The sequence below is a fragment of the Anguilla anguilla genome, chromosome 12 (genome assembly GCF_013347855.1).
Source record: "Anguilla anguilla isolate fAngAng1 chromosome 12, fAngAng1.pri, whole genome shotgun sequence".
In the NCBI taxonomy this organism is placed as follows: Eukaryota; Metazoa; Chordata; class Actinopteri; order Anguilliformes; family Anguillidae; genus Anguilla; species Anguilla anguilla.
The window spans coordinates 2539829-2557259 of NC_049212.1; the positions used below are offsets into that span (position 1 = coordinate 2539829).

At 41.4% G+C, this 17431-nt stretch overlaps 1 protein-coding gene across 1 annotated transcript in view; it reads right to left on the bottom strand.

Annotated features, from left to right (window-relative positions):
- The window catches only part of LOC118209723 (NACHT, LRR and PYD domains-containing protein 3-like), a gene marked incomplete at its 3' end in the record, with an annotated part of 37499 nt that extends 28381 nt beyond the window's left edge, over positions 1 to 9118 (bottom strand). Inside the window, exons 1-7 of the mRNA XM_035385293.1 lie at positions 8829 to 9118; positions 5249 to 5394; positions 3012 to 3122; positions 1883 to 1993; positions 1281 to 1391; positions 326 to 436; positions 41 to 110 (exon numbers count right to left, since the gene is read on the bottom strand). Coding sequence (XP_035241184.1) covers positions 41 to 110; positions 326 to 436; positions 1281 to 1391; positions 1883 to 1993; positions 3012 to 3122; positions 5249 to 5307 — 573 coding nt within the window. The remainder of the gene's footprint in view (positions 1 to 40; positions 111 to 325; positions 437 to 1280; positions 1392 to 1882; positions 1994 to 3011; positions 3123 to 5248; positions 5395 to 8828) is intronic.
- Positions 9119 to 17431: the final 8313 nt, after the last annotated feature.

The window sequence follows — 17431 nt, forward strand, 5'->3', positions numbered from 1 at the left end:
ATTAATTAAAAACAATTGAAAAAAAAAAAACAGAACTCACCTGTCTTGGGGAAGATAATTTCTCTGAACTGTTCTCTTCTAAAGAGCAGGACTGGAGTGAATGCAGTATCCTGCAAACAAAACAGCTTCCAGTTAAACTCATCCTCTTACTGCAGCTCTAAATAAAAGCAATAATAATAATACTTATTATAATTATAATTATAGTAATACAATAATAACCCCCACCTAGATCTGAAAGTCTTAATACACCCACAGACAACAGAAAGGTGCCAGTAACATTGAGGTATAATTAAACAGTACTGTCAATTTGAACCTCATTAATTACCTTTGATCACCTGTGAACTTTTCTCTGAATGCCAATGGATGATCCATTGAATGATCACTCTTCATAGACAGACAGCTGGGTACAGGTGACCCTGCTCTTTCTACCTGGACCCTGTGAACAAAACATGGAGAGACAACATCCAGTTAAACTCATCCTCTTACTGCAGCTCTAACTCACAGCACATGGAGACACAGCTTCCAGTTAAACTCATCCTCTTACTGCAGCTCTAACTCACATCACATGGAGACAGAGCTTCCAGTTAAACTCATCCTCTTACTGCAGCTCTAACTCACAGCACATGGAGACAGAGCTTCCAGTTAAACTCATCCTCTTACTGCAGCTCTAACTCACAACACATTGGGACAGAGCTTCCAGTTAAACGCATCCTCTTACTACAGCTCTAACTCACAGCACATGGAGACAGAGCTTCCAGTTAAACTCATCCTCAAAGTGCAGATTAAAATCGAGCCCTTGCTCCCAAACACACCAGAAATAAATTCTGAAAGCATTTTTAAAATGTTTAAATAAAAGCTGGTTCATTGTGTTTGTGCGATATTCCGCTGTGGATGGTCAAGAGTAATATTTGGCATAGGTGCAATAAGTTATAAATGTAAAAGACAATCCTCTTACTGCAGCTCTAAATCACAGCACATGGAGACAGAGCTTCCAGTTAAACTCATCCTCTTACTGCAGCTTTAACTCCCAGCACATGGAGAGAGAGCTTCCAGTTAAACTCATCCTCTAACCGCAGCTCTAACTCACAGCACAAATGAATATGACAAAATACACCTCACCTACACCTGAATGTGATATAAATCACAAACCTACAGCTATATGTGCAATAATAACCCCCACCTAGATCTGAAAGTCTTAATACACCCACAGACAACAGAAAGGTGCCAGTAACACTGAGGTATAATTAAAAAGTACTGTCAATTTGAACCTCTTTAATTACCTTTGATCACCTGCGAACTTTCCTCTGAATGCCAATGGATGATCCATTGAATGATCACTCTTCATAGACAGACAGCTGGGTACAGGTGACCCTGCTCTTTCTACCTGGACCCTGTGAACAAAACATGGAGACACAACATCCAGTTAAACTCGTCCTCTTACTGCAGCTCTAACTCACAACACATGGAGACAGAGCTTCCAGTTAAACTCATCCTCTTACTGCAGCTCTAACTCACAGCACATGGAGACAGAGCTTCCAGTTAAACTCATCCTCATACTGCAGCTCTAACTCACAGTACATGGAGACAGAGCTTCCAGTTAAACTCATCCTCATACTGCAGCTCTAACTCATGGCACATGGAGAAAATGCTTCCAGTTAAACTCATCCTCTTACTGCAGCTCAAACTCACATCACAAATAAATATGACAAAATGCACCTCACCTACACCTGAATGTGATATAAATCACAAACCTACAGCTATATGTGCAATAATAACCCCCACCTAGATCTGAAAGTCTTAATACACCCACCGACAACAGAAAGGTGCCAGTAACATTGAGGTATAATTAAACAGTACTGTCAATTTGAACCTCATTAATTACCTTTGATCACCTGTGAACTTTCCTCTGAATGCCAATGGATGATCCATTGAATGATCACTCTTCATAGACAGACAGCTGGGTACAGGTGACCCTGCTCTTTCTACCTGGACCCTGTGAACAAAACATGGAGAGACAACATCCAGTTAAACTCATCCTCTTACTGCAGCTCTAATTCACAGCACATGGAGACAGAGCTTCCAGTTAAACTCATCCTCTTACTGCAGCTCTAACTCACAGCACATGGAGACAGAGCTTCCAGTTAAACTCATCCTCTTACTGCAGCTCTAACTCACAGCACATGGAGACAGAGCTTCCAGTTAAACTCATCCTCTTACTGCAGCTCTAACTCACAGCACATGGAGACAGAGTTTCCAGTTAAACTCATCCTCTTACTGCAGCTCTAACTCACAACACATTGGGACAGAGCTTCCAGTTAAACTCATCCTCTTACTACAGCTCTAACTCACAGCACATGGAGACAGAGCTTCCAGTTAAACTCATCCTCAAAGTGCAGATTAAAATCGAGCCCTTGCTCCCAAACACACCAGAAATAAAATCTGAAAGCATTTTTAAAATGTTTAAATAAAAGCTGGTTCATTGTGTTTGTGCGATATTCCGCTGTGGATGGTCAAGAGTAATATTTGGCACAGGTGCAATAAGTTATAAATGTAAAAGACAATCCTCTTACTGCAGCTCTAAATCACAGCACATGGAGACAGAGCTTCCAGTTAAACTCATCCTCTTACTGCAGCTCTAACTCACAGCACATGGAGAGAGAGCTTCCAGTTAAACTCATCCTCTTACTGCAGCTCTAACTCACAGCATATGGAGACAGAGCTTCCAGTTAAACTCATCCTCTAACCGCAGCTCTAACTCATGGCACATGGAGAAAATGCTTCCAGTTAAACTCATCCTCTTACTGCAGCTCAAACTCACATCACAAATAAATATGACAAAATGCACCTCACCTACACCTGAATGTGATATAAATCACAAACCTACAGCTATATGTGCAATAATAACCCCCACCTAGATCTGAAAGTCTTAATACACCCACCGACAACAGAAAGGTGCCAGTAACATTGAGGTATAATTAAACAGTACTGTCAATTTGAACCTCATTAATTACCTTTGATCACCTGTGAACTTTCCTCTGAATGCCAATGGATGATCCATTGAACGATCACTCTTCATAGACAGACAGCTGGGTACAGGTGACCCTGCTCTTTCTACCTGGACCCTGTGAACAAAACATGGAGACACAACATCCAGTTAAACTCATCCTCTTACTGCAGCTCTAACTCACAGCACATGGAGAGAGAGCTTCCAGTTAAACTCATCCTCATACTGCAGCTCTAACTCACAGCACATGGAGACACAACATCCAGTTAAACTCATCCTCAAAGTGCAGATTAAAATAGAGCCCTTGCTCCCAAACACACCAGAAATAAAATCTGAAAGCATTTTTAAAATGTTTAAATGAAAGCTGGTTCATTGTGTTTGTGCGATATTCCGCTGTGGATGGTAAAGAGTAATATTTGGCACAGGTGCAGTAAGTTATAAATGTAAAAGACAATCCTCTTACTGCAGCTCTAACTCACAGCACAAATGAATATGACAAAATGCACCTCACCTACACCTGAATGTGATATAAATCACAAACCTACAGCTATATGTGCAATAATAACCCTCACCTAGATCTGAAAGTCTTAATACACCCACCGACAACAGAAAGGTGCCAGTAACATTGAGGTATAATTAAACAGTACTGTCAATTTGAACCTCTTTAATTACCTTTGGTCACATGTGACCTCTCCCCTGAATGCCAATGGATGATCCATTGAATGATCACTCTTCATAGACTTACAGATGGGTACAGGTGACTCTGCTCTTTCTACCTGGACCCTGTGAACAAAACATGGAGACACAACATCCAGTTAAACTCATCCTCTTACTGCAGCTCTAACTCACAGCACATGGAGACAGAGCTTCCAGTTAAACTCATCCTCAAAGTGCAGATTAAAATCGAGCCCTTGCTCCCAAACACACCAGAAATAAAATCTGAAAGCATTTTAAAAACGTTTAAATAGAAGCTAATTTATTGTGTTTGTGCGATATTCCGCTGTGGATGGTCAAGAGTAATATTTGGCATAGGTGCAATAAGTTATAAATGTAAAAGACAATCCTCTTACTGCAGCTCTAACTCACAGCACATGCAGACAAAGCTTCCAGTTAAACTCATCCTCTTACTGCAGCTCTATTCAAATATTCAAATATTCAAATAATAAGCTTTATTGGCATGACGTACATACATATACATATTGCCAAAGCGTAGCTACAACAAACAATAAACATATGAACAGAGTACAAATGTGTGTGTGCGTGGTATTTGTGTATGTTAGCAGGTGTAATGTCAAGTGTAAATTTGGTGAAACAGTGAATATACAATTTAACAATAATTAAGAAAACTATCCAAAAATTTATTTAAAAAAAAAAAAAAAAGATTTTGTAATTGCTGATGTGTTATAATTACTTACTGTCCCTCAGTTTGTGGCAAGTGGCAGTGTATTGCGCAGCCAAAGCCACACATTCTCTCCTCTCTCCCAAGAGGAATGGCAGCTTCTCTACCTCTGATACTGTCTCGAATTGAAGGTAGATTTCTTTTATTTTGAAGAAGTATTGTCTTCTTGCCTCACTGTATTTTTTACATCGTGTCAGAAAATGCAGCTCTGTCTCCACTGCCCCCTGATCGCAGTGGGAGCACAGCCTGTCCTCTCTGGGCAGCCAGGTCTGCCGGTGTCTACCGGTCTCAATGGCCAGGCTGTGATCACCGAGTCTATATTTTGTCAATGTTCTCCTTGTTTTTGTTTCTTTCACTGTGGTCAGGTAATCTGCCACAGTGTACTCTCTTTTTAGGGCCCGATAGCATTCTAATTTGCTTTGTGTTTTTGTTTGTGTGTCCCAATAGGTGATGTAATTTTCTTTATGTTTTGCTATAATTTGGTTGACTAATTGTATAGAGCTGTCTTGAGGCTGCTTTGCGTTAGGGGTGGTTAGTGAACTAAGCCTCAAGACTAGCTGGCTGAGGTGGCTCTTCTCTGGGCTCATCTCTTGGTATTTCAGGGCCTTGTAATGATACGACTGGGGGTCGCTGTTTTTGAGGTGATTCCAAAATTTAACTGCCCTTTTTGGATGTTAATCAATAGTGGATATTGCCCTAATTCAGCCCTGCATGCATTGTTTGGTACTTTTCTCTGGACATGGAGGATGTTTTTACAAAGTTCTGCATGCAGGGTTTCTATGGGGTGTTTGCTCACTGCAGCTCTAACTCACAGCACATTAAATATCTGGTTCACGCATTTGTACCTCTTCCTCATAGTGCTGAGGGTTCCTCCTTTGGTGTCTGGCTCCTCTGAGAGACTCATTTTATAAACAGCGCCCCCTATCTCAGGAGACTGGAACAAATCTGCCCAGTTTAGACCACACGTGGGATCTATCCCAAACCAGCCAAGCTGTAAACACACAAAATGAGAACACACTGAACACACAGAGACACGCATATACAACACACCGCGGTGTTGACAGTAAGCAATCCAGAACTGAAATAGGACCTAAACATGTTCTAAACAGCCACCTCAAATGTTTTTGAACCATTGATAATGATGAACAATTGTATTGCATAAATGTCACTATATATTGATTGTCCAACTTGCTAAATATTTTTTATTAACGATTCAATGGAATCAACCAAAATTTTTCAGATCATACATTTATTTTCAGAAAATAAGTGTCACAATTATTGACACCCCTGGGTTCATTGAAATAGTTATTTATTTTCCTTTACATGTTTCACTTGTTTTATTATTATTACTATATTATGTATACTATGTATGTTACAGTATGTATACTATGTAGACTATGTATACTTGGCTTTTTCTGCTTCTTTTGTACACACTCTCTGCTGCTGTAACAGCCGAATTTCCCCCCCCCCCCCCCCCCCGGGGATTAATAAAGTGTCATCTTATCTTTTCTTATCTTATCAGTAGTTTGTTCACCCTCCCCTTGCAAGGATAATGACACTGAGTCTTTTTATATAATGTCTAAAAAGACTGGAGAACACATTGGGAGAAATCTTAGATCCTTCCTCCATCCAGTTCTTTAATACCTCTGGGTCTTTGCTTCAGAACTGTCCTGTTCAATTAAAACTGCAGGTTTCCAATATAGTTCAAGTCTGGAGACTGTAGCCATTGCAAAATGTGGCTTAAGTGGTTAATTAATGAGTTATTTGTGAATATTAATGTGTGATCAAGGTCACTGTTTTGCTGGAAGATCCACTAGCCACTTTCAGTCTGCTGGCAGAGGCAACCAGTTTTTTTGGCTAAAATGTCCTGGTACCTGGGTACAGTTCATGATGCTATTGTCCTTAACAAGGGCCCCAGGACCAGTGGGAGCAGAACAGCCCCATAACATTAAAGATCCCCCACCGTATTTAACAGTAGGTATGTGACTTGTTTCTGTACACACCTCCATAAATCAACACCAAACCCATATCCTTTGTATTACATACCGGCCACTTTATTAGGTTTACCTGCTTGTTAATGCAAATACCCTACTCCACCAAACAGCATATCATGTGACTGCAACTCAATATATAAAGTATGCAGACATAGTGAAGATGTTCAGTTTGTTGTTTGAGCAAATATTGTAATGGACAAGATGTGTGATCTAAGCGACTTTGGCATGACTGACTGTGCCAGATGGATGGTGCCAGACGTAGTGGTTTCAGCATCACAGAAACAGCTGCCCTCCTGGGATTTTCATGCAGCACAGTCTCTAGAGTTTACAGAGAATGGTGTGATAAACAAAAAACACCTTGTTAATGAGAGATCAAAGGAGAATGGGCAGACTAGTTCAAGCTAACAGAAAAGGCCACAAATGGAATAACAGCTATGCTTGGCCAAAGAGCTCTAATGTCATCACTCCGGAGCACAGTAGACGAGACAATTTAGATTCTTGAAACTGTCGATTACTCCCAGTAAAACCATTTTTCCTGAAACCATTCCAAATAGCCTTTTGGCATGGAGGTAGCATCTAATTTTGGAGCATCTAAATGTAGCAATTAATAGAAACTTGGTGACACTCCGATACAGCCAAGTTCTGTAATTCTCCAACTGTAGCCACTGGATTGTTCTTTGCTCCCTGAACCATCTACCTCACTGAGCATGGGGCTAAGATACACTAGCGCCCTCTACTGGACAGGTTTAACTCTACTCCAGTGGTTTTAAATGGATTAATATTTGGTCTCAGAGTAGTAAGTCGTATATTTCTTTGTTTAGTTTTTGACCCATTTCCTTATTTTCCTTATTTTAGGTCAACAACCATTTTTTTTCTTCATTTGTGAGTTTGTTGCTTTTGATGAAAAATGGATTTCATAAACAGGTTGCCCCTTATAAACTCCAGTGAAGCAGCATGCAATGGAAGAGCATGACAGTTCCTTTGGCCTGAGATCAGCATAATGTCTTTTATACATGCTGGTGTAGATCAGCTTCATCTCATATCTACATACTGGTGTAAAGTTCACTCTGTTAGATTTTATTTTTAACAATCTTTAAAGGTGCCAATAATTGTGACCCCTATAAAGTCAGTATCTGAGATGCATGTATTTTGCTTGTAGGCGTATACGATATGCTAGCAACAATTTAAAGCCGACTGATCATCCCTGTTATTGCGTTTCATGTAAAATTTTAAAACATTTGGCAACGTTAACTACCCGTGCTTCCAGTCAGTGTTTCCATCGCACATTTGGATAAACAACCCCCCTTACTTACATTTAACAAACACGAACATGCTCGTGAGAAATAGGGGAAAACATCCAAAAACGACCCAAATCAATAATTCATGAAAGTAAATCATTATTTCTTCTTAAGTAAGCCCAATTTATCACATAAGTCATTTTATCGTGTATTCTCCGTTTCTAAGTAGTTGTAATTCGAGTCGAAATCGCTGCAGTACAATTTATGTTGTATTTCAATTTCAACTTCAATCCAACTCAGGCAAAACGTAAATTCGGTCTGACGTTCTGGCTTTAAAATCAGGCGCATTCGTCATTTTAGGTAGACCTACATGCACAGCTACATGCTGCCATCTTGTGGTTCACACAAGAAACGGCGTCTTAATGCAACTATAACCGCAGTTCTTTTCAGTTCTTGCTACTGTTAAAGTAGTTGTTGTTAAAGTAGTTTGATAATGTATTATCATTGAAACGTGTACGAATTCAACAGAACAGAATTAATTGGTAAGGATATGGCCACTAGGTCTTTGTGAATTGAAACTAGTCAGAGTTGGATAGCAAATATGAAAATGAATATCCTTTAAGCATCTTTTTAGCATGCTCTTGTATAGCCCACGGAAGCTAATATCTCGTTTCAAATAATAGAAGACCAACTATGAAAGCTCCATACGTGAATTAACTACCGACCACCGACTTTAACATGGCAGACATCAAGTTAATTTGTGTTAATCCAAACTGTGTGAATACAGAGCAAAAATAACATTTTGACTTCTCAATCCGCACAGTTAAAATTTTCGGTCTGTTTTTGTTACAGTAGGCCTAGCAGGCCTCATAATGTAGCCGACGACAGGCCTGTGACATCCGTCATATCCAAATAGGTAAAATGATCATAAAATACCAAATAAATGCTAAAATAAACGTTAAACTTTTAAAAATGCATTTAAAAAGGTTTTTTGTTGTTGTTGTTTTTGGTCCCAAATGAGGAGTTTGAAAAAAGCATACTCCTCGTCTACTCCTCGGGCGCCATTTTATTGTTTGTTTTATTTCACTAAATTAAGCGTTACTGAGATCATAGCTACAGATTCCTATTCCTCCAAGCACCCCTTCTCATCTAGCTTCTATTCTCCCCATCCCAATCCACAACAGACTACTTACTCAGTTCTTTTAACGAATTTAATTCCTTTTTACTGCATCCTCTTTGTCCTCCGTCTTTTAAATGACGTTTGAGTTTGAAACAGTTTCACTTTCGACTTCTTTTTCTTTTTTTTTACTTCTTTACTAGTCTGACTCACAGGAACCAGACTGCGGGTGTAAGCCTGCCATTGGCCAACTATTTCAGTCGGAATTCTCCTCCCCTTCCATTTCTTCTTCTTCTTCTTCTTCGGTGTTGTTTATCGGTAGCTTTATCTGCAGTACCCTTTTTGTCGGATGACTATCTCCATGCCCCCTTAAGCCGGGCACCCACCGCACGCGTATCGGCCGCGAACGCACTACGCGCGTATTACGCGCGTAACTGAAGCGTAGTTGAAGTACTGTTATTACAACGGCAGCGGGCGACGTCGTCTCCACCAGATGCGAACGCGTCGCGTACCGGCTGCGAAGCTCGCGCGACACAAGCGACCTGAAGCGTAGTTTTTCGCTTCTGTTCTATTTTTTCGGCTTGTCGCGCGTCACGTTGGCCTGTTTATACACAGAAATATGCTCTAAAATGCTAGGTATACATGCTCTGATTTATATTTCATTCTTATATTACTGGGGGTGTGTCCCTAGTTACCTCCCAGATATTTTTTAAGCTGCTAAAAAAAAATACAAGCCTTTTCGTTTTGTAAAAATAAATAAATAACTGGAACCTGGGGGAAAGGCAAACTTAGTTTCGCTGTCTTATTTTGCGGAGGGGGTGGGGTAAATTTGAAAATACACCACAGAAAGACGTAGCCTATCGCACTTGTACTTCAAAGCTTCCGGTGTTCATGGCGTTGTGGTGTTCATATCCCTTCAAGATTAAACTGTTACTGTCTTTTTCATGATTAGCTGATTTTACTAAATCTGATCATATAAATGTTTTGACGTGAATGACAACACAGGAATTCCCAATGGTTAATTACGGATTATTTATTATTATGATGATCATTACATATTCTTCGTGAAATTGGCACGCTTGTTGACCAAGCAAATAAATTAATACAGTTTGAGATTGATTGTTATGCAGGCTACGTTGCGATTTAAGTTTATGGTAATTCTTGAAAGCGTTTGCTTTCTCACGTATTTACGAGGTAACGAAATATTACCAAATTAACAGAATGAAAAAGGTCTCTCACCAAGTATTCACTTAACCCATAATCAAAAGTCCTGAACAAACGTGAAATACACGATGTAAGCCCACTGCAGACTGCGAGAGCTACTGGGAATATATAGCTTTTACGCAAGCCTTTGCGCGACACAAACGGAACCAGTGGAGACACCCTACGCGTCGCGTCGTGCTGCTTCGCCCTGCTGTTTACGCGACGCTTACGCGACGCGTGCGGTGGGTGCCCGGCGTTAGATTACTCCCCTCCCGCTTCTTCTTCTTCTTCGGTGTTGTTTACCGGCAGCTTACATCCTTGAAAGTTGCATTACTGCCATCTTTCGGAGTAAGTTAACTCCTACAGCTTATTGACTGTCACACTTTCATTAACAGTCCCGTTCCCCGAAGGTAGTTAATAAAACATCTCCTCCCCTGCCCACTAGCACCACACTCTAGTACATTCCTCAGTCCTGCTCCTGTTATCCCCAATCTTCCCATCTCCTCCATCATATCCTTCCTTTCCGACCTATATTTATTGCAGTTAATGATAACGTGTTCTACCGTTTCTGGTACCTGACAGATTTCACAAAGACCGGTTGGATGTTTACCTATAACATGAAGTGTGCTGCGTAAATTGCTGTGTCCTATTCTTAATCTTGATATGACAACCTCCTCTCTTCTGTTTCCTCCCCTCTTTCTTACACTGCCTACTCTATTTTGTATCAGATGTAAATGTCTCCTCCTTCTCTCCTGATCCCAGTGCTGCTGCCATTCTTTATTGATATTTCCCCACACAATGCCCTTTCCCTCTGATTTTGATAACTTGATATTGATTTCAACACTTCCCTTTTTGACTGCTTCTTTTGCCAACGTATCTGCTCTCTCGTTTCCCGGGATATCTGAATGTGCTGGGACCCACATGAATGTAACATTTTCCCCTTGCCTAACCACTCTTGAATTGGCAAACAAGATTTCATACAGCAGATCCTGGTGATTTCTGGCTGTACCTGTCTTAATACTTGCAATGGCCGACACAGAATCACTACATATTACTATTTTGTTAACCCTACCCCGTTCAGCCCATTCTAATGCCATCAATATGGCAAACAATTCAACGGCATACACACTTAAACAATCCGATGTTCTCTTGCTAATTCCCACTTGGTAACTAGGCACAGCAACTGCAGCCCCTGTCGCATCTGTCTGCAGATCCTTTGATCCATCTGTAAAAATCTGAACACTGCCTTTATACTTACAGTCCCTATAGTTATAATATTCACTAACTAAGTCAGCATTCTTATTACTGTGCTTAATCTTAAGTAATTCCAGATCTACCCCCACACTTTCTAACTCCCAGACAGGTCTAACAGGCCACACCACAGTTTCGCCAAACTCTTTATCATATACTCCCATATCTCTTGCCACTTGATCTCCTGCCCATCCAAAACTTGATTTTTCCATCCTCTCCTTCTCCCAGCTTGTCTGCAGTACCCTTTTTGTTGGATGACTATCTCCATGCCCCCTTAGATTAACCCAGTGGTTAGCTACCAGCTGTTTCCGACGCAACCACAGTGGCATTTCACCTGCTTCCACTTGGAGTGCACACACTGGGGAAGTTTTAACTGCTCCTAAACACACTCGTAAAGCCAGAGCTTGTATAACATCTAGGTCCGCCAGCACAGATTTTGCTGCTGATCCATATATGATACTTCCATAGTCTAATCTTGATCTAATTAAGGCTACATAAATATATTTCAGAGATGCTATATCAGCTCCCCACTCCAATCCTGCAAGACACCTCATGACATTTATCACTTTTTTACATCTACTAACAACATATCTAATATGCTCCCTCCATGTTAACCTCATATCAAAATATACTCCCAAAAAACGAAAACTCACAACTTTCTCTAAATTATTTCCATACAATTTCAAATTGCATTCCCTGAGTTTCTTTCTTGTAAAGCGCATAGATGGTTTTTTCAACTGAAAATTTAACTCCCTACTTTGTTCCCCACTTTTCAACTTGATTAATTCCATCTTGCACTTTCTTCACTATGTGTTCAACATTTCTCCCTCTTTTCCACAAAGCCCCATCATCTGCAAACAATGACTTCCCCATATCCATAGGGATATTCATAAATATGTTGTTTATCATGATGGAAAATAAAGTTGGACTTACTACACTTCCCTGAGGTGTCCCGTTTTCCACAACATATTGGGTTGATAACTCTGACCCTATCTTCACCTGAATAGTCCTTCCATCTAAAAAGTCCATAACCCAATTAAATATTTTCCCTCCGACTCCCATTAAGTGCAGTTTGATTAGAATTCCCTCTCTCCATGGCATATCTTAAGCTTTCTCAACATCAAAAAACACTGCAACCACTGTCTCTTTATTTACTTGCGCTTTCCTTATTTCATTCTCCAGACACAACATTGGATCCATAGTATTCCTTCCTCTCCTGAATCCACTTTGATATGACGCCACCATACCTCCTTTTTCCAAAAAATACATTAACCTCTCATTTATCATACATTCCATTAACTTACAAATGTGAGATGTCAAGGCAATTGGTCTATAGTTTCCAGGCCTGCTGGCATCTTTTCCAGGTTTCCTTATTGGAATAATTATCGCCTCCTTCCAGCTCCTTGGCATTCTCCCCTCTTCCCATACTTTATTATACAGTGACAACAATTTCCCCAGACTTCCAACACTCAGATGTTTTAACATGCTATAACATATCTCATCTTTACCCGGTGTTGTCTTTCCTGTTTTATCTAGTGCCCTTTTTAATTCTCCCATGCTGAAAGGTACATTTTGTCCATCATCATTATTATCTTTTCTGCATAAAGCCTCCATATTTTCAGACTTTGTCTTCTCTTTGCCTCTTCTTCCTTCTACAGATAAATTATTGGAGTTATGTACCATAACAAATGTATTTGCCAATAACTCTGCCTTTTCCTTATTTGTTACTGCAGTCTCATTTCCATCGGTCAGAACCGGATAACTCCACTCCCTCCTGTCCCCTCCCATCTTTTTTATCATCCCCCATACTTCTCCCACCTGAGTTGTGTTTCCAATTGTACCACAGTACTTTCTCCAATGTGTCCTTTTTGTCTGTCTTATTATCCTCCTTACTACTGCCTGGGCCTGCTTGTACTGAATCATATGTTGAAAATTATGAGTTCTTTTGACTAGTTTAAACGCCTTATTTCTATTTCTCACTGCTTCCTTACACTTATCATCCCACCATGGTACCACTTTCTTCTTCATACTACCTTTACTTTTAGGAATGGATTTGAATGCAGCTGTCATTATGCCTTGTTTTATTTTGCTGTCAAGTGGCTCTATGTCCATTCTATCATTAACCTGACTTAAATATCTATCACTTCCTTCCAGACATTTCTTCCAATCAGCTTTCCCAAGGATCCATTTCCCACCTGTGTTCTCTATGGTCAATGAGACAGCAATATTTATCTTACACCAGACTGGGTAATGATCACTCCCTATAGTACCTTCTTGGTACACTGTCCAATCACACACTGCTGCTATGTTGTTTGACACAAGTGTAAGATCAAGCACAGCTTCTCTCCCTGAATTAACATCTATTCTTGTACTACTGCCATCATTTAAACATACCAAGTTCTTTTCATCTAACAACTCTTCTATCACCTGACCATTAGCATCTGTTCTGTCACTCCCCCATAATGCGTTATGTCCATTAAAATCACCACACCAAACCGTGCTACTACCATTCTGCCCTTCTATCTCCTCAAGCTTGCTTAACTCTAGTCTTTTGCACAGATTATAGTAATTCACAATCACTGACTCTTTCCTTTCTGCCCACACTTTTACTACCACATACTCTTGTTCATTACCTATACCTATTACTCTGTAAGGGATGCCTTGCTTTACAAAAGTGACACATCCTCCTCCTCCCCCCTCTGTCCTATCTCGCCTCACTGCCACATACCCATATAAAACAAAATCCAAGTTAGACTTTAACCAGGACTCTTGAATACACACAATGTCTGGTTTTTCTCTCCTACTGGCTACAAACTGCTTGAAATCTTGCCCATTAGCAACCAGGCTTCTCGCATTCCACTGAAGAATTAAAATTATTAGTACAATCAACCCACACATGCCATTTCTTGACTTGACTGTACACTGAGTTCATCCCTTACTTCTTCCCATTTTAAACCTATCATATCCAAGTGGTGTACTGCTGCTTTGACAATAACCTGAATCCTTTCTGTTTTAGATTTTATCTCAGCCGTTGCATTTATCACTCCTGCTATGAAAGTCCCCAATTTCTTCTTCTCTATCCATGCACTTTTCTTATCTTGCTTTTCTTTTGCTACCGCTTGTTCTTTGCTACATCCTCCCTCCTTATTCTGTTTTTCCTGTCCTGCCATCTTAACTGCCTCAGCAAATGAGACTTTTTCCTTCCTCCTTATCTCCTGCACCTCCACCTCTCTTCTCAACACTTCACAACCCCAATAAGCCACACTATGATTCCCTCCACAGTTACAACATTTTGGTCTCACTCCCTCTCCACACTTCCCATACTCATGTTCCCCACCACATCTAGCACACCTTCTCTTCCCTTTGCACACCTTAGCCACATGTCCAAATTCCTGGCAGTTAAAACACCTCATTGGCTTTGGTATGAACTCTCTAACTCTGTATCTCACAAATCCAAAGTATAATTCCTTTGGGAGAACCTTTGTTTCAAACTCAATCAAAACGGTCTCAGTCTCTTCTTTCTCCACCCCCCTTGTCATTCTTTTAGCACTTTTAACTAACCTATTCTGCACCCTCAAGTTCTCTACTAGTTGCTCCATGCTAACTACAAGAGGTAATCCAGAAATTACCCCCTTGCACCCACCACCCCTCTGCTCCCCCACTCTTACTACTTTGGCTACTTTAGCTTTTCCAACACTACTCATTTTCTTTGCCTTCTCCATCTGACCTTCATTGTCGCATCCTATAAGCAAGTTTCCATCTCCCAAAACTCTTGCATACTTCACTTCTCCAATCTGTCCTCTAATAGTTTTAGTTAGCTTCAGCGGATCGACTTTCTTTACTCCCCCCTCTCCCTCAAATCTCACCACTATATTTATCACTCGTGCCTTTGGGTCCTCCTCCTCCCTCTCGCTCCCCTCACTATCCGTTCCAACTGAGCTAGCTCCGTCCTCTTTTCTCTCTTTTACTTCTACTTTCCTTCATGCCTCTGTTCCCTCTCACCACCTGCCACTCACTCGCCCCCCTCTCACCTTCCTCCATGCTGTCACCATCCGTCTCCCTCCCCGCCATCCTGTCAGGGATTGTAAGGAGGAGCAGTGCAGGAATACCGTTCCGGACCTATGCAGGCCGTCGGTCGATATTCCTACAAAAACTCCCCCCGACACCCAAACCTATTGCTAACACGTCCCGACGTCCGCAAAACAAAGTCAATATCGTTTAATCACTCAAAATAAAGCCAAACTACGTAAAAAAACAAACAAAAAACAGACAAAAAAAAACCAGCGCAGCACAATGCACCCATCCAGAGAAAAGTTTTATTTTAAACTGTTGCCCGTCGACTCCGCATTAACGTTGACGTTGATTTGCAGCTAACCAGCTAAAAGAAATCGCAAACACTATCAGCCGATCTTCCCACTCGTTTACCGCCCGTTTCCTGAATCTGAGACAGCTACGGCAACTCCGTATGGACCAAACTCAGCTCCATCTAATCGTCGAACTGGCGCTTTCCCTATTTGAAACCTTTTAAATGTCTTTCTACACGGCTAACCCCGGCCGGAAATCCCAAGCCGGGATGCGCTCGTGCTTCTCTAAATCCTAATCCTTTCAGAAGTGTCCGCACCTAACAGTCAAACGAAAAAATCAAAACAAAAGCCATAAACTGTTTGAACTTCGCTCCACCAAAACACCACACCGCTCAACAGATCACAGCACCCGGCCTCCCTCCCCTTCCGCTATCTGTGTGTTACCGTTTTCACGGGCTCCGCCGATGCATCCTGGGCTTAGCGCCGCCCAAGACGATTGTGATTGGTTTAAAGAAATACAAACAAGCCATAGCGTTTTTTTTTTGTCTATACCGGAATGATAATGGCTTGAGCCCTAAACCAGACCTTTCTCCCGCGCTGAAACAAAGTGTGGAGACAGGTCTGGCTATGCGAGACTACTTCTTTACTGGTTCAAGTAAGTCTTGCAGTGACTGAAGCCCAAACGTTTCACAGTGAGGCTTGGCTTTGGGCCTGGTTTTACCCACATTAGTGTTTATTCGTGGCTCCCTAGAGAGAAATAAGAACACGGATGCTCTTGAATTCAATTTTGGGCAAAATGTGTAATCCTGAAACCACACACGGCAAAACAATCTGTGTGACGATAAAAAAAAAGCCGGGTGCGAGACCCGGGTTCGCGTCCTCTCTGCATGGAGCTAGCATGTTCCTGTGTTTGTGCTGTTTTCCTCTGGGTACTGGGTCACTGTGTCCATATACTCCTAATAAAGAAAGAATTACACAAGCCTGTCTACAGATGTTTAAAAGCCAACACAGAATCTATAATTTTACACAACATAATGGGCCCCTTCAGAATAAGAATCAGTGTCCATGTTCTTGCTCAAAAGTGAACATGCAACCATTTATGATGTCTACAACAACAACAATAATTTGATGACACTCGTAGTGCAGCAGTAATGCACAAAAACCCAAACTTTATGTTGATCAGAGAAAGCTTGTGTAATCCATTTATTGACAAGCTATTGCAAGGCTAGCTCTCAGAACTCCAAACCAGCACGCTCCTCACCCCCCTGCCCATGGCTGACCGAGTCACTACGCTCCAGCAGAACATCGCTGCGGGCTGCAGAGAGAAAGTGGAGAAAATCCCGATCCTCTGATGACCTGACCGCATACCATACCCTGCTGGCGACTTTTACATCTGCCCTCACGTCTGCAAAAGCCTCTTTTTTCCAATCCAAGATCAGCGCATGTGTCTCTAACCCACGTAAACTATTCTCCACCTTCTCTTCCCTCCTCATTCCTCCTCCGCCCCCACCTCCCTCTTCCCTCTCCGCAGATGACTTTCTGGCCGCCTTTGAAGGAAAGGTGGCTACAATCCGGAACTCCTTCACCCATCCAGTGAGCCCCCCAACCCCCCAGGACAACCCCACAGCCACACTGACCTCCTTTGAAATGCTGGAGGACTCCGATGTATTACAACTCATCACCTCTCATCGCGCAACCACCTGTCCACTTGACCCCATCCCATCTAAAGTTCTCCAATCTATCTCCAGCGAGCTCCTTCCCTATCTGTCTTCCATTGTTAATTCCTCTCTCTCCTCTGGTCATGTTCCCTCTGTTTTTAAGACGGCTCGTGTTACCCCACTACTCAAAAAACCCACCTTAGACTCCTCCGATGTAGCAAATTATCGACCCGTTTCCCTTCTACCCTTTCTGTCCAAAACCC